Source organism: Anomaloglossus baeobatrachus, chromosome 1 (assembly GCF_048569485.1).
Source record: "Anomaloglossus baeobatrachus isolate aAnoBae1 chromosome 1, aAnoBae1.hap1, whole genome shotgun sequence".
Classification (NCBI taxonomy): domain Eukaryota; kingdom Metazoa; phylum Chordata; class Amphibia; order Anura; family Aromobatidae; genus Anomaloglossus; species Anomaloglossus baeobatrachus.
In genome coordinates, this window is record NC_134353.1 from 635,891,756 (window position 1) to 635,913,108 (window position 21,353).

Here is a 21,353-nt window from a genome sequence, read left to right on the forward strand (position 1 = left end):
GTACAGTCCCAGAACTGTCGCATCTAATGTATGCGGCAATTCTGGGCGGCTGCTGACTGATATTGTTAGGGTGGGGGGCTCCCCATAATGTGGAGCTCCCCATCCTGAGAATACCAGCCTTCAGCTGTATGGCTTTATCTGGCTGGTATTAAAATTGTGGGGACCGCACGCCGTTTTTTTTAATTATTTTATTTATTTTACTGCACAATATAGATACGCCCACCGGCTGCTGTGATTGGGTGCAGTGAGACACCTGTCACTCAGCGTGGGGGCGTGTCTGACTGCAACCAATCATAGGCGCCGAAAAGCAGGAAAGCAGGGAATACGAGATTGTTTAATGAGCGGCCGGCTTTTTCAAAAGAGGAAAAGCCGCCGGAGTTTAGTGAACAGCTGTGCAGCGCCGCGGCAGTGATCGGGGAACGGTAAGTATGAGAGAGGGGGGAGAATGACCGACAGACTGTGAGAGGGGAACAGACAAGACAGAGAGAGACCGACAGAGCGAGACCGACCGACGGGAGATAGAATGAAAAAAAAAATGACCGACATCGCTAGTAAAAAACACAAAACGTGCGTTTTGGACATTGGAGTGCCACACAATGTTTTACGTAAAATCTTTCCTGTATTAATCTCAAAAAGTAACATACACCAGCTCTATCTCACTATTGGGTATGTGCCCTTAACATTTCCGCCATGAAAATTCATTTTAGTGTCATTTTGGAAGGTTTTCTGGTGAGTCCGTAAAAATGGCGTAAAACTCGGACAAAATTGTTCACAGCTGTGACTTTTGAGTGATAAATGCTTCAAGGGGTCTTCTCCATGCTGTTGCCATGTCATTTGAGCACTCTTCTGAGACTTTTGTGACATTTTTAGGGTTTCTACATGCTGCTGGGGGTCATTTCATAAAAATACTCGGGTCTCCCATAGGATAACATTGGGCTCGGTGCTCGGGCCGAGTACACGAGTATCTTGGGATGCTCGGCCCGAGCCTCGAGCACCCGAGCTTTTTAGTACTCGCTCATCACTAGTAACTATGTAGCTATACAATGTGATTTTCTAGATTTTTGGGGAGATTCTGTCTGTCACAGATGAAGTGTACGTTCAATAAAAATTACAGCCCTCTCCATTCCTTGTCGGGGGAAAACTTGCAACATCGGCAGTGTATGAAATTCTTATTTTCCCCACTGTATTCCGTCTTATGTCACTTCTTTTAACTCCTTCACTGTCCAGAAACCATTTTTCTTTATACTCCCATATACTTAAATGTATAGAACAAAGATGCCAGCAGCAAAGAAATGACTGAAAAGGCGCCAGTGAATACTCTTCAGGAAAATGACCATTAGCTTTTTCCTGAAGTCTTTTTGCCTTAGAAAATTCAGCAGTTGCTTCAACGTCTTAAGGATGCCATGTTCACGTACCCTAATAGTTCTCCAAGATCACAGGTTTTAGTTAGATTTACTTTCCAAAAGCTGCCAGTATCTTTTGTCTTAAGGCCGCTTTACACGCTTCGACATCGCTCAAGCGATATCGTTGGGGTCACGGAATTTGTGACGCACATTCGGTCGCTTTAGCGATGTCTTTGCGTGTGACACCTATGAGCGATTTTGAATCGTCGCAAAAATGGTCAAAATCGCTCATCGGTGACATGCCCCCCTATTCTCGAATATCGCTGCTGCTCGGTGTACGAAGTTGTTCGTCGCTCCTGCGGCAGCACACATCGCTATGTGTGACACTGCAGGAACGCCAAACATCTCCTTACCTGCGGCCGGCCGCAATGAGGAAGGACGTAGGTGGGTGGGATGTTATGTCCCGCTCATCTCCACCCCTTCACTTCTATTGGGCGGCGGTTCGGTGACGCTGCTGAGACGTCGCTGTGACGCTGAATGAACCGCCCCCTTAGAAAGGAGGCAGTTCACCAATCACAGCGACGTCGCTGATAATGTTCGCTACGGCAGCGATCACACGATATCGCATGTACGATGGGGGCGTCGTGATGTCGTAGCGTGTAAAGCGGCCTTTAGGCAAGGTCAGCTCCTAACTTCATAATTCAAGAAAGACCAAACTTGAAAGTGCAAGACTGTAACCTCTGTTTTTTTAATGGTAACGGGCTTCCAACTATTCATGTATCACAACTCTGGCATAAAAAGTGGCCATTTTGGGTGCAGAATATTTTGGCATATCTTACTATGGTAAAATAGACAAATTGTTTTTATTGAAAGAACCATGTTTAATATATGACCTTATATGTCTGATGCTCGGTCCAGAAACTGAACGATGCTAGTTATACAGCAAACTAACCCCAAATTAGATGGAAATGTTGAAAAAAGCACAATAAGTAAAGTTAAGTGATAAGTCTCACAATTTACCGTATCAGTACAGTCTGACCAGTGGTAGTTTGATCTGAGAAATTTCTTGAGAAGAAACCAGTCAATATGCAATAGCAAAAGAGTAATACTGTGACATCTATACATTTGTTTAAAAGATTTCTAATATTTTTTCTCCAGTGCATTCTGTTACAGCTAAAATCAGTCTATTAATATGTGTAATATATGTATGTTTGGGCATTTTATTTAAGCTACACATGGAACATCTGTGGTTTACCCAAGCCCAATAAAGAATTAAGGTATGTACCATCCTTATCAATGTCATGATAATGCTCACAAATTCTCCTTTGGCTCTCATTTGAGCATGGCCATAGTGTACAGGATTCCCAGGATCCAGCTATACATGGACTATGTATAAAGCGCCAGGGCAGTATAGTCTAAAGTTACCTATATACGCTGTCAGCTGAGAGCTTGTAGGCCAGATCACTGTCTAAAACCCCTATACACAGGAATGCTCAGCGGAGAAAGCAACTGCCACACACTTCTGGTAGCAGCTCTTCTAGGATCCAGCTATACATGGACTATGTATGAAACACCATGACAATATAGTCTAAAGTTACCTATATGTTGTCAGCTGAGAGCTTGTAGGACAGATCACTGTCTATAACCCCCACAAACTGAAAGTTTGTAGGCCGGATCACTGTCTATAACCCCCACAAACTGAATGCTTGTATCCCGGATCACTGTCTATAACTCCCCCAAACTGAAAGCTTGTAGGCCAGATCACTGTCTATAACCCCCCCAAACTAAATGCTTGTAGGCCGGATCACTGTCTATAACCTCAACCAAACTAAATGCTTGTAGGCCGAGTCACTGTCTATAACCCCCACAAATTGAAAGCTCGTAGCCCAGATTACTGTCTATAACCCCCTCAAACTGAATGTTTGTAGGCCGGATCACTGTCTATAACCCCCACAAATGAAAAGCTTGAAGGCTGGATCACTGTCTATAACCCCCATACACAGGAATGCTCGGCGGAGAAAGCAACTGCCTCACACTTCTGGCATCAGCTCTCCCAGGATACAGCTATACATGGACTATGTATGAAGCACCATGACAGTATAGTCTAAAGTTACCTATACATATGTATAACAAAGCTATATGTATATATAATACGTATGTATAATACCTATACGTATGTATAACATATATGCATGTAAACAAAGTTGTGGATGTTACGGTGTTGTGGTAGAGTCCGGGTAGACCCCATAGACATTAGATGGTCTGCTGTTACTTCCGATATTGCCAGGTTTAGTCAATTGTAACCCAATTTGCTTGGGAACCTAACTAAAACGTCATCATAATCTTTTAGAATGTGCAAAGTTTTATAATTCAGTGACATAGGTATTATTTGTTACTTAATTAATCTGATGAGCTTTATATCAATTAAGAATATGTGCTGTGTAATGTTAATGTATTGTACCTCCACATCCAAAAGCAAAAAAAATATACGGTAAATCATTTTTTTCTGGAGAAATTTCCATTTGCAGCTTTAATTCTATACATTTTCTCTCACTTTGGGGTGACAAAAGTCCTCTCAATAACTGTCAGTATTTTTTCATGTAGAAGACACTATTTTATTTCTATTAATTATTATACCGCATTGTTGGAGTTTCCGTATTGTGAGCGGTGGCTTTTCTTACTTTCCACCACCAAGGGTGTGTGCAGATTTCGTTACTGATAGTCCTACACCTCTATCTCCTAGTTCCTCTTTTACATTGTGTTCTGCTTTTATTTTTCTTTATCGGGGAACTATTATTAGATTACTGTAGCTGAAATAAAATGGATGGTAACATATTGATCTAATATTTGTTATTTGTACCATTCCTAGATTAAAGTTGAGACTTCATATTGTTTGTGTAAGTGCGGCTGAAGGTCAGCTGTCCATTCCAAAAGGTACACTTGATAAAATTACCAATATTTCTTTATCACAGACTTAGCTATGTGCGCACGTTGCGTACTAGCCCTGCAGAAATTTCTGCAGCAATCTGAAGAGCACACGTGCGCTTCAAATCGCTGCAGAAAATGTCCGTAGAGAAAAAAAAAAAGCCGATTCCATGCGCTCTGCCTGCAGCTCCTGCCATAGACAGAGCAGGAGCTGCCGGCAAAGCGCACGGAAGAAGTGACATGTCACTTCTAGAATGCAGCGCTTCGGGCAGCAGCCGAAGCGCTGCGCTCTAAGACGCCACGTGCACACGGCCCCTGCACAATCTCCATAGACTGTGCAGGGGACGCAGGACGCATGCAGTTACGCTGTGCTACAATGCGCAGCGTAACTGCATGTATTTACGCAACGTGCGCACATAGCCTAAAAGGAGTTATTCATTATTTTGGGAAAAAGAAACGGCAAATGTATAAAGTGATGCATTGATGACCTCTTCTTTCCAATACCGATGAAATACCAGTGGTTCTAGTTTTGTTTTTCTAACATTTTCAGCTGTTTTTATTTTTTCAAAGTATAGATAAAGCCCTTTTTCAATAGTTTATTTAACTAACCCCCAATATTTTGTGCTTTATTAGAGCACGTAGATGTTATAGAGGTTGTCCTAAGCTAGAGCATTGAGTGGGGCTCCAAGAGTGCATGGCCTGCTTATGTTACATGGTGAGCCATTGTAATACAGCATGTCCCCTGTGGGAGCTGCATGGTCGTGTGCTCAAACCATCTTTCCCCAAGTTGGGAGTCAGTTATAAAACAGCTTTGCTGCCATTCAGAGGAAGGGAGTTATGACAGCGACAGGGGTCTCAGCTGACTCACGCTGTCATAACAACCTTTTAGAGCCCTGTGATTGCAGCAGGGATTGGTGCAATCCCCACTGGAGCACCTTAGATTGCGCTGTCAGACTTTGACAGCGCGATCTAAGGGTTTCACAGGTGTGGGTGAATCTGCGATCCTCCCACACATGTTAACTACACGTCTTCTGATTGGATCAGCAGACATCTGCGGGCAAAGATGTTAGCTCAGTGCATGAGCCTGCATCAAAGGGAAGGAGGCGACCTAGGACTTGTTTATATGTCCTATGTCGTAAAGGGTTTCAGCTATATATTTCTGTTTGCACATTCCATTTGTACCGCCCCGCGCTCGGCTGCAGCCGAGCCGCTCGGATCCAAGCTCGGTGGGTGGCTCGAGCGCCTCCGGACCTGGGGTCACTTCGCTCTGAAAGGGGATGCTGGCGCTTTTGGTGGGGGTTAGGTAGGTGCACGGCCGGAGCCGTGCTTGAGTTCGTGACGCCACCCACGGGATGTGGTGAAGGTAGACACCACCGCTGCAGTTACGGGGCACCCAGGGGAGATGTTATGCAGCAAGTTGTTAACCCCTCCGTGGGCAGGGATGGTGGCCCCGGGGCCCATTGGGGATAGCTGGGCAGTGCAGGGCGGTGCGCGGCCGGATGGCACTGTTGTACTCACTGTTATTGACACACACAAGTCTCTGGTAAACCAAGTTGATGGTGGTCGCAGCCGGCTGCGTCTGGTCCCCCACCCGGTTCGGTGGTCTTGGCCTTTCTCCTGCACCATGTTGTGTACTTGGGCTGCCTGCGCTTCAGTGACGGGAGTCCGCTCCCTGGCTTTATGAATGTCAGGAGAGCCCTTTTGCCCGCAGACGCTGGCCCGTGGGATCTCTCTGCCTGTGCGGTGGCTTTCTATCCCCCTCATTGGGCTGTTGTCTTCAGTCGGGACTTGGGTGGGAAAGGACCTATAGTCCAGACCGCAATCAGTTAATTAACTCAGTCCAGTGGATTCTGGACCTCGTTTCAGGGTCTGAGTACCCCCCTGTGTGCTCCGGTTTCCGAGTCGGTTCCCCGGGTCGGTACCGGCGGGCTACTACTCTGTCCCGGTCCACCACGGTTCCACTGAGCCGTCTTCCCGGCTCCTGCAGCCTAAGGCCACCGTTTGCTTTCTAGCCAAAGGTGCCCGGGCTCCAACCCCGGCACCTGTCAGACTCCTCTCACTACTGACAACTCCTCACTCACTCACTGAACTCGACTCCTTAGACTGAACTTACTGTGTTTCCTGCCTCAGGCTCTCTGAACTTCTTGGTGGGCATGGCCAACCACCTGGCTCCGCCCCCTGGTGTGTCCATCCAGCACTGAGGGAGGTGACTAGGTTTTAATGGTTGGCTGCTGACACCTTATTGGGGGACAGGTGTAGTGCGGCGGTCTATCTGTGACTACCTGGCTAGTCCAGGGCGTCACACATTTATCTATTGTTATTTGGTGAACAGACAAGCAGAATTCATGTGTAAAATGGTTCCGTTGCAAAACTTAAGCAAACGGAAGCAGCAGAACCCCTTTGATTATTACGGCGTCTGTTTAGATTTTGTTTTGTCAGTTTTTTAGAAGTAGAAGTTCTGCAGTCTTTATTGGTTACCCATGGTGGATATACTGTTGTTCTCATCAAGAGATGGAAGCAGAGGGCTTTTGCTTTATAAGAAGGCACCTGAATTACAGTGGATTGGCCTGTGGGATTTTCTGACTAAATTGTATAAATTTGTCCACATTGATTTAATCCACTGTTGATTTGGATTACAGAGGGTGAGATCTGATGTGAAAATACTCAGCATAAATGAATATGTGCAGATTTTAAATCTGTAGCACAGGTTCATTTTTGTTGTGCATTTTTTCCAAAACATCCGAATTAGATTTCTCAAAATCTATCAACTTTGCTGGTACAAGAATGATGGATTTGTATGCAAAAAATTCAGTGTGGATGTATCCTACAATGTCATTATATAAAGACGTTATTGTAAACATAGTATAGATTTGTTGCTAATCTGATATGGTAGATGAGGGTTATAAATATGTCTGTTCATTAGCTTGTTCACACCATAGTTCCAAACCATCCCGTATCCAGCAAGACAGTCCCGATTAGGGGAAGATGCCCTGCTATCTATGGGAATCAAGGCTTTGTCCTGACTTTGACTCTGTCTCATCTGCTTGCTGTGCAGTAAGTGTCGCGGGCGGAGGCTACGCGGCTGCTGCTGCTCGAGCGGTGGGCCGGACCCGGGGACTCGAGCAGCGCTCCTCACCCACGAGTGAAAAGGGGACTGTTTGTTTGGGGAGATAGTTCGTGACGCCACCTCATGGTGATGATGGGCACCACCGCTGCTGGTGACGGGGATCCCTGGAGCGATGGCAGGGAGCAGCTAGGATGTTGGTTCCCTCTCCGTGGGTAGGGGTTGGTGATCCCGGTGCCCGGTTGCGATACGGAGAAGCAGGGTAGCTGGGGTGCAGAGACAGCACGGCGCAGTGCCGGATGGCACTGCTGCCTCACTCAGGCACAGATTCACAGAGTCTCTGGTAAACCAAACGGCCAGATGGACGGGTCCCGCAGCCGGCTGCAGTGTCTTTGCTCTCCCCGGACAGGTTGATGGTGGCTGTCTTTCCCTGCACCTTTGTAGAATGTATTGACTCCGATGGTTTCCCAACGGTAGTCCGCTCCCCGGCGTGTATGTACCAAAGGAGCCCGTTTTGCCCGCAGGCGCTGGCCCTTGTATCTCTAGCCTATGGCGTTGGCTTTTTATCCTCACTGTGTGGACGGTTGCCTTCTGTCGGGTCTTGGGTGTTAGGGAATCCCTGGGGTTCCGGTCACTCTCGGATTTGACCGTTGTCAGCGGCTCCTAGCCTGGTCGGGGTCCGATGGCCCTGCCTTTGTGCTTGGTACAGATCTGCTCCCCGGCTCGGTACCGGCGGGCCACCGCCCGTCCCCTGTCCTACAGTTCCGCTGACCTGCACCCACTCCTGCAGATGGCCACCACCGTCTGACGACCTTGCTGACAGTGCCTGGACTCCTAACAGTTTCTGTCCTCTCACTTTCAACTCCAACTTGAATCTGTCACTTTTCCCGCCTCCAGGCTTGTGAATTCCTCGGTGGGTGGGGCCAACCGCCTGGCTCCGCCCCACCTGGTGTGGACATCAAGCCTGGAGGGTGGCAACAAGGATTTTGTTTGACTGATGTAGACTATCCAGGGGAGGGGGTGTGTGTGATGTTGTGTTTGTGACTACCTGGCTAGTCCAGGGCGTCACATAAGTACTGTGTGTGTTACTGAGGAGCTCATTTGTACTTTGATAGCTGTATAATTTGTCACTTGTCTTCAAGTGTAGTCTTCTCCAGGATTCAAACACCCATCTTCACATATGGCAGCCAGCAGCTGTAACAATGAGCCACAGGCTGCAATGCAAAGTATAGGAAAATATTCTCTAGTTACATACAACTGGTATTCCTCATTACAGGCACACGGTATTGGCAAATTAAGCTACATCTCTATATGCACTAACTGCATTTTTTAATGTACAGTATCTGTATTCTAGAGGTAAAATAAAAGTCAGAGCTTTTTTTTTTTTTCCTTTAAAATTCCTTAAAAAAATATTGGAAACATAAATTACAATAATGACATTTTTAATGCACTTTTAAAAAATAAATATAAAAAAATCTGCAAATAACAGGCATATTTGATATTCCTGTAATCATAACAACCCATACAGTACAGTAACACATTATTTACGGTGATCTGTAAATGTAGTACAGTCATATGAAAAAGTTTGGGCACTCCTATTAATGTTAACCTTTTTTCTTTATAACAATTTGGGTTTTTGCAATAGCTATTTCAGTTTCATATATCTAATAACTGATGGACTGAGTAATATTTCTGGATTGAAATGAGGTTTATTGTACTAACAGAAAATGTGCAATCCGCATTTAAACAAAATTTGACCGATGCAAAAGTATGGGCACCCTTATCAATTTCTTGATTTGAACACTCCTAACTACTTTTTACTGACTTACTAAACCACTAAATTGGTTTTGTAACCTCCTTGAGCTTTGAATTTCATAGGCAGGTGTATCCAATCATGAGAAAAGGTATTTAAGCTGGCCACTTGCAAGTTGTTCTCCTATTTGAATCTCCTATGAAGAGTGGCATCATGGGCTCCTCAAAACAACTCTCAAAAAAACACACTGTTTAACTCTGTCTTTAGATGTATAGTGGGAGTGGGCATGAGTTTTCATGAATTCACATCTACTTTGCTTGAACAATTAAAGGGGTCCGACACACCGCACCCCCACCAATTAGATTGGGACGCAGATGTGCAGTACCAGGCCAAGGACGCTATCAAAGGAGCAGCACCGAAACTTCCGGCCGCCTGCTGCCGCCACTGTAACCAACATTGGCTAATCGGTGGGGGGGTGGCATGTCGGACCTTGACCGATCAGACATTGATGACCTATCCTAAGGAAAAGGCCATCAATGTCAAAGTGGTGGATAACCCCTTTAAGTACGGCAAATTTTCTGCACACAAAAAAACAAAGCAGAAAAAAACTCAACATTTATGCTATGTGTGAAGCCTTATAGACATGTTTGCCAATTTGGAAATAAAAAAAAATCTACAACTCATCCCACAAAAAAAGTGCAAGACTTCATATAGTAAAGCTTATGTAAAAATTAACAAAAAGTAAATCCATAGGTCTCGACAGTCCCTCAGTGCTTACATACCGTACCACCACTTAGATCTCCTCCTGCCTGAATGGAATGAAATAGTAAGTGTGTGTGGGGTTAGGATTAAACGTGGCTATAATTTTAACTGCAGCACGCTTATCCCACAACATACTTTGACCCTGTTTCTCGAAAAGTTGGAAACAAGAAAGCCTGTGGAGACACCATCACATGTTTCTCAATTCTGGCAGGAAACTAGCCAGGTCTTTCACCGGGAGGGAACAACCACGGGAAGGGCAGTCTCCAGTCAAGGAGACCACCTATGCCAAACATGGTATCCATCCACAGACAGCTGTTTCAGGGTATTTGCCCCTCATCAGTGTGGAGTAGGAAACTGGCTAGTGGAAGCAATGCCTAGTAGAAGACTACATAAGCAAGGATGGTTGACCTTAGGGAGATCAACATCCAACACCGCGGAGACACCATCACGTGTTTCTCAACGCAGTGATTCTAGAGCAATGCCCCCTGGGAAATATTCAAAACACACACTGATGAGGGGCAAATACCCTGAAACAGCTGTCTGTGGATGGATACCATGTTTGGCATAGGTGGTCTCCTTGACTGGAGACTGCCCTTCCCGTGGTTGTTCCTTCCCGGTGAAAGACCTGGCTAGTTTTCTGCCAGCGTTGCGAAACATGTGATGGTGTCTCCGCAGGCTTTCTTGTTTTGAAAATTTCCCAGGGGGCATTGCTCTAGAATCACTGCGTTGAGAAACACGTTTGGTATCTCGAAAAGTTGGGACATATGGTAATACCCTTTATTTTTTACTAATAGTAATATGTAGTCCTTAGTGACAAAATTAGTAGTTTGCAGATATTCAAATATACTCAGTACATTAGAGAAATATTTGTTTATTAGACAACACTTTTACCACTTCCATTACATTTATTACATCTTTTATGTGAAAAAAGGCATTCTCTCAGAACTTTTTGATACACAAAGACACGTCCTGGATGTGGAGCCGGTCCTAAGTATGTAGCAGAAAATTGGAATCACTTTACCTGTAGAGAAAACAGCACATTTACATCAATATGGGACAAGTATACATTGCTGTGCTGGTCATAATACATTTTATGTTAGAGATAAAATTACTAGAGTTTGTCATTGGAAAACCACCTTAAGGAAGGTCTTTAGCCACTCCTTGAGCTCACCTTACCCTCTGTGCCGTAGACTTTTCTTTTTATAATTACAATATTAAAAAAGAAGGATTATACCCTTTAATGTTCTACTAGTTTTTGTTGGACTCTGTGGATATACACTGTATATATATATATACAGTATATACAGTATATCCCCAACAGGTAACTTATTCTGCATATTTAACCTTATTTATACAGAAGTGTCCTCATTAGGGTCAATATATGAATCATTTTCCCAGATGTACTTCTTCACACATCCGGCATTTATGGTCCACAATGTGTGAGTCTCACAAGCGTCTATGAAGCTGTTGAGTTTGAGTCAGGAGACTCGTGGCCAGTCCGTATATCATAGTCACTACTTAGACTGTGATTGTTAGATATTTAAAGCTGACCTAAGGCAATTTTCATACTGCTTTTAGTCCTCTGTTGAGTAGTCCCGACAAGGGATTCGGACATATACGCCAAAGGGGCCATTGACTATAATGGTGCAGACAGAGTCACCATGTGCTCTTTTGTGCGCCATCTTTAGGCCATTTTTAGGCGTATACACCTACAAGAGGTGGACATCCAGATGTAGTAGACTTATGGAAATCTTGAATACCTACATGCTTGAGATAGTTGAGGATTCGGAACACTTTAATAATCGATAGAATACAAGGATGAGAAAGAGTTAAATGGGTATTCCCATCCCCAAGATCCTATCCAAATATGTAGTAGGTGTAATAATAATAATATATCAGCAAATACCTCCAATTTGAAATGTAGTATAGTTTATCTGATATAGCCATGTCTCTTACCTCATGTGCAGAGCATTTTAGCTTAGGTGTCCATGGTTACGACTACGAGCAACTAACTGTCACTATATGATTGGACGTAACCATGGATACCTAAGCTGTAATGCCCTGCATATGAGGTAAGAGACATGGGTTCTATGCATGTGAATATTTCTGGAGCATGTAAGTGGATTTCTGCAAGTTTCATGGATGTGAAAGGGGCAATCTCTGTAATGTCTGTTATAAATCTGCCAAGTGTGAACACAGGAGAGGTCTCCTGTATCTTAGACATCACAAAATAAGAATTGTCTACATTTATAATTTATTGTAATTTTCAATTTTATATGTAAATGAAAAACTGCTGAAAAGACAAAATATTAAAAAACAACTGAAATTGAATGTTTGTTCCTAACATTATTGGGCTTTTGTGTCATAAGTTCTCATAAGTGAGTTGTACCATTGCATCCTATATTGAGAATGAAAATGTTTCCAATAGTGACATTTTTATGTTTTAATTTTTTGAGAATTTTGTTATCTTTAAATTACAATTGATCATTCTGAGTCTTAAACAGAAATAATACCCTGGATATACAGTTAGGTCCAGAAATATTTGGATAGTGACATAAGTTTTGGCATTTTAGCTGTTTACAAAAACATATTCAACACACAGTTATATGACCAATTTGAGCTCAAAGTGCAGACACTCAGCTTTAATTAGAGGGCATTAACATCTTAATTGGAGTAAGGGTTTATGATTTCCAGCTCTTTAATATACAGCCGCCTCTTTTTGAAGGGACCAAAGGTAATTGGACAATTATCTCAAAAAGCTCTTTAGTGGGTTGAATAGGCTACTTTCTCTTTAATCCATAATTAATTAAGCAGGTAAAAGGTCTGGAGCTGATTCCAGTGTGGTATTTGCATTTAGAAGTTGTTGCTGTGAACCCACAACATGTGGTCAAAAGAGCTCTGAAGAGAAGGCTGAAAAAAAGAAGAAATCCATCAAAGAGATATCAGTAGTGTTAGAAGTGGCCAAACCAACTGTTTGGTACATTCAGCAAAGAAAAAAAAAAAAAAAGAATGCACTGATGAGATGGCGAACTCAAAAAGACCTAGTTGTCTACGGAAGACAATAATGGTGGATAATAGCAGAATCCGTTCCATGGTGATGAAAAATATCTTCACAACATCCAACCAAGTGAAGAACACTCTCCAGGAAGTAGGTGTTACAGTATCTAAGTCTACCGTAAAGATAAATAAATACAGAGGGTTCACCAAAAGGGGCAAACCATTAATCAGCCATAAAATAGAAAGATCAGATAAGACTTTGTCAAAAATATCTAAAGAAGCCAGTCCAGTTCTGGAACAGCATTCTTTGGACAGATGAAACTAAGATCAACCTGTACCAGAATGATGGAAAGAAGAAAGTATGGCGATGGCTTGTAAAGGCTCATGATCCAAAGCACACCACATCCACTGTAAAACATGGTAGAGGCAGTGTTATGGCACGAGCATGCAAGGCTTTGAATGGCTCTGGGTCACTAGTGTTTATTGATGATGTGACTGAAGACAGAAGCAGCCAGATGAATTCTAAAGTGTACAGGGCTATATGCTCTACTCAGATTCTGCCAAAAACAGCAAGATTGATTGGATGGTGCTTCACAGTACAGATGGACATTGACCCAAAACATGCTGTGAAAGCAACCCAGGATTTTTTTTAAAGCAAAGAAGTGGAATATTCTACAATGTTTGTGTCAATCACTAGATCTCAACCTCACTGAGCATGCATTTCACATGTTTAAGCTACAGCCATTTCCTGCAAAGAACTCTCTACAAAGTATTAAAAATTAACATTTTTTTTTACTGTAAAGTAAATTTGTGCAATTACTTTTGAGCCCCTGAAATGAGGAGACTTTGTAGAAAAATTGCTGCAATTCCTAAACGTTTTACAGGATATTTTTGTTCAACCCCTTTCATTAAACCTGAAAGTCTCCACTTCAATTGCATCTCAGTTGTTTCATTTAAAATAAAAAAATAGTGGCATACAGAGCCGAAATCACAAAGATCCGGCCACTGTCCAAATATTTCTGTGCATTCTGACAGAGAATGATGGACATCACAGGTTTGATAGACAGTGATTTGTTACCTTAAATAAAGTTACGGTGACACTATAGAGCAGGCTCAGGACAAACAAGGACATGAATGTTGTTGAGATCTCCCATGAATTCTCTAAATTCTCTTCTTCACCTACATTGATTTCGACTCCTAAATGTTCACAGCCACCTAAATAAAGAACACACATATCAACTAATTGGCAAATATTCCCAAGACATACTCATTAAAAGGAACCTGTCACCTGATGTTCATAATATTTACTTAACGCTCGGTGGAGTGCAGACCGGTAGGATGGGTGTGTCTGTTTTCCGGGTCCCGCGCCTCCTCTTTTGGCCATCTTTGTCCTCCTTCTGAAGCTAGTCTGGATGACGCATTCTACATCATCTACACTAGCCAACAGTGAGGTCCTGCGCAGGCGCACTTTGATCTGCCGAGCGGAACCCGGAGAATGGAGACACCCATCCAACCAGTCTGCTCTGCACCGACCGTTAGGTGAGTATTATAAACATTTGGTGACCGGTTCCCTTTAAACTAAATTTACAGTGATCTCTAACCTACTATATCTGAGATCTGACTTTGTATAATATACAGTTAAAGCACCACTCCAGCATCTTTTTATATTTCCCCACTGGTGTAATGCTTTAAATTTAAGTACCCTGCCCCATGTCTTATGGTCACCTTCCAGTGTCTTCATCTTCTATCACTGCCTCTCTGGTCGGTCTTCTCCAGTTTGTTGCCTGCCAGCAGCTCCAGTGTTTTATGGAGCGTGCCGGAGGTCACAACTCTATGTAACTCTATGAGAGCCTCGTTCTGGCCGGGTTCTGGCTCTCATAGACTTGTATTGAGAACTTGTGACATAATTTCTGACTTCTAGTTAGTCAGAAGTTACGGGCACATTATGGTGCCGCGGGACTGAAGCAAAATTGAAAAAAAGATGAAAATGCTGGAGGATGAATATCAGAGGGCAGGGGACTTAGATTTAAAGCACCACTCTATCCCTGAAAAAAGATACAAAAACGCTGGAGCAATGCTTAATTTAATATTTAAGTTTTTACATTGCATTTATGTATGGTATTTCTTTGTTTCATTCTGTAAAGCATCCGAACAGCAATATGTTATAGAGTTCTACAATATGTTCCACAAAGCATAAAATGTGGGGTTTTGTCTGAATTTCACTTCCCCAGAAAAACAGAAGAGTTTTAAGATTACGAAAGGACCGCACCTACATCTACAAACATATGATCTGCACCTGCCACCAGTATTGTTCATGGTATCTGAGCTGTATGCAAAGCTCTGACTCAGAAACGGAGCATCTCCAGATCGTGATGCTAAGAAAATGACTAAATATAGTATAATAATGTCATGGTATTATTACAATGACAGCGATAACAAGTTCTTGGATTTCCTTATCCTCATGGGATAGAAAATAAAGGTTGCTTAGTGAGAATGGTTAATGGGGAAATGACTACTCTGGAATTATTTATTTAATTATTTATTATTATTTATTTATTTATTTTACTATATTGTATTAATAGGCTGAATGAGAGGTCATTGTATTCCATAGTGACAGATTGGTGGAAAAAATAAATTTGGGAAATAACTGTAATGGAATAAATAAGAATATGTGTCATTTATAATTAATATGAAGAGAATAATAAATTGTGACAATGGTCACTTTACTGAATAATATACTTAAAGGGATTTTCTACTCATGCATCTTCAGGAGTGCACCGCTACTCCAGGGTTCCTGGTTGTCAGGGTGGTGCGTTCCTGAAGACTAAGGGGTACTTTGCACACTACGACATCGCAGCTGTGATGTCGGTGGGGTCAAATCGAAAGTGGCGCACATCCGGCGTCGCTGTCGATATCGTAGTGTGTAAATCCTTTTTGATATGATTAACGAGCGCAAAAGCGTCATAATCGTATCATCGGTGCAGTGTCCGACATTTTCATAATTTCGCTGCAGCGATGTTACGATGTTGTTCCTCATTCCAGCGGCATCACACATCGCTGTGTGAGAAGCCGCAGGAGCGAGGAACATCTCCTACCTCCTTCACCGCGGCTCACGCCGGCTATGCAGAAGGACACTTCTATTGGCCGCCTGCTGTGTGACGTCGCTATGACGCCGCACGACCCGCCCCCTTAATAAGGAGGCGGTTCGCCGGCCAGAGCGACGTCGCAGGGCAGGTGAGTGCATGTGAAGCTGCCGTATTGATAATTTTCGCTATGCCAGCTATCACCATGATATCGCAGCTGCGACGGGGGCGGGGACTATCGCGCTCGGCATCGCAAGCTTCGTAGTCGTGCAAAGTACCCCTAAGGGCTCCAGCAGATGAACATATTTGGGGTATATGGCAGATCTTAACTATGGTGTTAACTTTGGTTATGATTTATGCAGATTAATTTTATATAGGATCCAATATTTTTCCATGGCATTTTAGTGTAACTAATTTTACCAGTACAAGCCATGAATTTAGTGTTTCCAGATACAGATATATAATTTGGTTTCTCATTTTGGACTGTCTTATACGTCAAAGTAAGACATTGATGCCCCTTAGTGTTTTCCCTCTGAGATTGCTGGTGCGTAATATGTACTAACCCCTCAGAACTTTTCATACACTCATGTTCCTAAGCTCATGATTCCGGTCTCACACAGGAGTTGGAGACAGGTTTCCTTTAAACAATATCTTGAAAAGTTTTTCTGATAATTGTTTCTGTTTGTATTTGGTATCTTTTATTTACTAATTAACATTGGATTCAGCTTTTCCTAATATTAAAAATGGAAAACATATAATTACAATAACATTTCCCTGGCTTTCATAATCTGCAATTACTGAATGTTAAACTTCAAATATCATCAATAAAAGTTTTGTAATCTATGAGATATGTTGGCACCTTTCTTTGTAACCCTAATCTTCTAATCTTTTATTCTCCGCTGCCTAATCATAGTAAGGGCTCATGCACAGGGCAGACACTAGTGCTCTAGTGGTATATAAGGGATCTAAAGAGTTTTAGGGGTACTTTGCACGTTGCGACATCGCTAGCATCGGCTAACGATGTCCAGTGCGATAGCACCAGCCCCCGTCGCACATGCAATATCTTGTGATTGCTGCCGTAGCGAACATTATCGCTACGGCAGCATCACACGCACATACCTGGTCTGCAACGTCGCGGTGACTGCCAAACAATCCCTCCCTCAAGAGGGAGGTGCGTTCGGCATCACCGCGACGTCACCGCGACGTCACTAATCGGCCGGCCAATAGAAGCGGAGGGGCGGAGATGAGCGGGACTTAACATCCCGCCCACCTTATTCCTTCCGCATTGCCATCGGGACGCAGGTAAGGAGATGTTTGTCGTTCCAGCGGCTTCACACACAGCGATGTGTAACGCCGCTGGAGCGACAAACAACATCATACCTGTAGCAGGAGCGACATTATGAAAATGAACGACGTGACACAGATCACCGATTTTTGACTTTTTCACGCTCGTTCATCGTCGCTCCTAGGATTTACACATTGTGATGTCGCTACCGGTGCCGGATGTGCGTCACAACAACCGTGACCCCGACGATATTTCGGTAGTGATGTCGCAACGTGCAAAGTACCCCTTAGTCCTACTTGGTACAGTCTTCATGCACTATCATATATGCTCCCTTTGACTCTGTGTTTATGGATATATCTTTTAAAATGAATGCTGATGGAATCAGATCAGTATTGGAGCCAATCTGGAGTACTAGGCACCCTGCGCAGTATAGCTGTGCAGTTCATCTCCATTTAATGTGTAAGGGGATCTGTCAGCAGGATTTCACATCTCATACAATTTATATAAACATGAAGCTCTTTTAAAGACAAGTCCAGCAGTACCTTTACATGGCCAGTCCTTTCACCTATTACTGAGTAATTAATGTTTGAATTTATATGCAGATGAGGCTGGAGAGTTATTTGTAGATTTGAAGCCTCTGTCACTCCAGCTCTATTCCCTACCCAGCGACGCCTCCTCCTGCTTCACTGACAGCCTGTATGCAGTGTGAAGTCAGGCAGGAGGAGGCGGTGCTTTGTGGGAATAGAGCTACAGTGACAGAGGCTTCAGATCTTCACCCTCATTTGCCCAACAATTCAAACACTGTCTTTCCATAACAGAGGAATGTACCGGCAATGTATAGGTATTGCTGGACGTCTCATTGAAGGAGCTACATTTGAATATAAATAGTTTGGGGTGTAATATCCTGATGACAGATTCCCTTTAACATACAGCCGCCATAGCAGATTGGTGAGGTTGACAGGTGTCGAAACCCCCACTGATCCAATATTTATGATCTATCCAAAAGGTAGGTAAGCAATATAGATGCCAAGACAACCCCTTTGAGGAATTATTGTGAAACTATCTGATTAATATTCCCATTAACATATATCTGCTTAAAAAACATTGAACATTCTAGATCACTCTGTAATCTGTAAACTACAACTATGGGATATAAAGCACAGTTTTCCAGTAATTGACTTGCTTCTCCAGCTTCTCCAGATACCAGGATGTACATATTTATTAATGATCTTGTTGGGGGCATACAGAGTAGAATTACAATATTTGCAGATGATACTAAACTCTGCAGGTTTATCAACACAGAGGAGGATAATTTAATATTGCGGAGGGATTTATGTAAGCTGGAAGTTTGGGCAGAAAAATGGCAATTGAAGTTTAATGTAGATAAATGTAAGGTCATGGACTTGTAAATTATGTACTAAATTGTAAATTACTGGGTAAAACTGTCACTGAAAAACACTTGAGTGTATGAGTGGATGGCAAACTGAACTTTAGTGACCAGTGTCAGGCAGCTGCTGCCAAGGCTAATAAAATACCGTATTTTTCGGACTATAAGACGCACCGGACCATAAAACGCACCCTGATTTTAGAGAAGGAAAATAGGAAAATAAAATTTTAAGCAAAAAATGTGGTCATGACACAGTGTTATGGGGTGAGGATCTGCTGCTGACAGTATTATGGGGATAATGTCCCCAAGGTACCCTATCCTCGTAATGATCCTCCTGCCTTATATATATATATATATATATATATATGTCCCCCATCCTGTTATAGCCCCATCTTGCTATATACTGCCATCCTGGTATGTGCTCCCATCCTGCTATATACCTCATCCTGGTATATGGCCGCATCATGCTATATACCCCATCCTGGCATATGGCCACATCCTGCTATATACCCCCATCCTGGTATGTGCTGCCATCCTGCTATATACCCCCATCCTGCTATATACCCCCATTCTGCTATATACGCCATCATCCTGCTATATACGCCATCATCCTGCTATATGGCATAATCCTGCTCATATGCCATCATCCTGCTCATATGCCATCATCCTGCTCATATGCCATCATCCTGCTCATATACCTCCATCCTGCTCATATACCCCCATCCTGCTCATATACCCCCATCCTGCTCATATACCCCCATCCTGCTCATATACTCGCATCCTGCTCATATACCCCCATCCTGCCCATATACCCCCATCCTGCTCTTATACCCCCATCCTGCTCATATACCCCCATCCTGCTATATGTCCTGCATCTTGTGGCACACAAAAAAAAATAAACGTTTATACTCACCTTTCCTCGCTCCACGCAGCATCACTCCTCCTCCTGTCTGTGCCGGCAGCGCTGTGTGGAGCCGGCCACGATCCCTGCAGCATCGCGATGTCCTCCTGTCTGTGCTGGCGGCGCAGCTGTGTGGAGACTAGCGGTGCTCACAGCAATGATGTCATTGCTGTGCACACGTGTCCACACAGAGCCGCGCCGCCGGCATAGACAGGAGGACATTGCGATGTTGCAGGGAAGTGACCGGTGAGTGTACTGATTCACTGCCCCCCACGCTGATGATGATGCGCGGGGAGCAGTGAATACAGCCGCACATGATAACTCCAGGCTGTAGTTGCCAGGGGTGATCCTGCGGGAAGACTGTTTAGTAAGCGTGTATCCCCCCCATCACCCCGCCCACCTGTCAGCGCCGGCTTCAGCACTGAGAGATGGGCGGGAGGATGGGCGTGCATATTAAATGAGCGGGCGCACGTGGTCACGGCAGGTGTTGCTGCAGCCTGCTCATACCCCCCGATGACCCGCTCCACCGCAGACCCTCATTCCCCGCAGCCCTACATTCAGACTATAAGACGTACCCCCCACTTTCCCCCAACTTTTGGGGGAAAAAAAGTGTGTCTTATAGTCCGAAAAATACGGTAGTGGCATGCATTATTAGAGCTACAAATGTTCATGAGAAGAACATAACTTTAGCCCTATATAAGTCACTAGTGCGACCACACTTAGAATACTTGTGTACAATTTTGGTCTCCGGTGTGTAAGAAGGACATAGCTGAACTAGAGCGGGTGCAGAGAAGAACAACCAAAATTAACGGAATGAAGAGAATGCAATACCAAAACAGGTTATTAAACTTGGGGATATTCAGTTTGGAAAACCGAAGGTTTAGGGGAGATCTTATTACAATGTACAAATATATAAGGGGACCATGCAGAGACCCTTCTAATGATCCTTTTACACATAGGCTTGCAACGAGGACAAGGGGACATTCGCTATGTGTAGAGGAAAGGAGGTTTAATCGTAATCACAGACGCAGTTTCTTTACAGTGAGACTATGGGACTCTCTGCCACATAATGTTGTAATAGTTGATTCATTACTAAAGTTTAAGAGAGGCCTGGATGCCTTTCTTGTAAAATATAATATTACCGGTTATGTGCTCTAGACTCTGTGATAGGGCACTGATCCAGGGAACTAGTCTGATTGCCATATCAGGAGTCGGGAAGGAATTTTACCCCTAATATGGAGATTTTAGTGTTTGCCCCATGGGGTTTTTGCCTTCCTATGGATCAACATGTTAAGCTATGGGTTAAACTTAATGGACTAATGTCTACCTTCAACCTTAAAAACTATGAAGCTATGAGTATACATAGAAACTATGAAAGGATCTTCAGTTTTCTAGCCCACTTACTTGTATGTAGTAAAGAGAAATCTGGCATTATTTGAGGTAAAATTCAAGTGTGAAAAACTTGTTGCATCATTCCCAATAAGACTCATGGCTGTACTAGCTCAAAAGGTGCTTCTACTCAATACTGAGCAAAGGGTCTGAATACTTATGATCATGTGATATTTCAGTTTTTCTTGTTTAAAAAATTTGCAAAACGTCTACATTTCTGTTTATTTTCTGTCAAGATGGGGTGCAGAGTGTACATTACCGAGAAAAAAAATGAACTTCTTTTGAATTTACCATATGGCTGCAATGAAACAAAGAGTGAAAAATTTTAATGGGTCTGAATACTTTCCGTACCACTGTATGTGTTAGTTAGTAATGTTAGCGGATCATCCACAAGTCTGTGTCCTATGTTGGGGGATCCTCACCTAAAGAGAGTGTGGACTTATCTCGGAAGGGGGGGGGGGCTT

At 43.4% G+C, this 21,353-nt stretch overlaps 1 gene segment (V, D, J or C); it reads right to left on the reverse strand.

Moving 5' to 3' along the window:
* Positions 1-12,700: 12,700 nt before the first annotated feature.
* LOC142316933 (immunoglobulin heavy constant mu-like) overlaps positions 12,701-21,353 on the reverse strand; it is a 33,493-nt gene continuing 24,840 nt past the window's right edge. The window contains 2 exon segments of the C gene segment in view: positions 12,701-12,757; positions 13,923-14,059. Coding sequence covers positions 12,701-12,757; positions 13,923-14,059 — 194 coding nt within the window.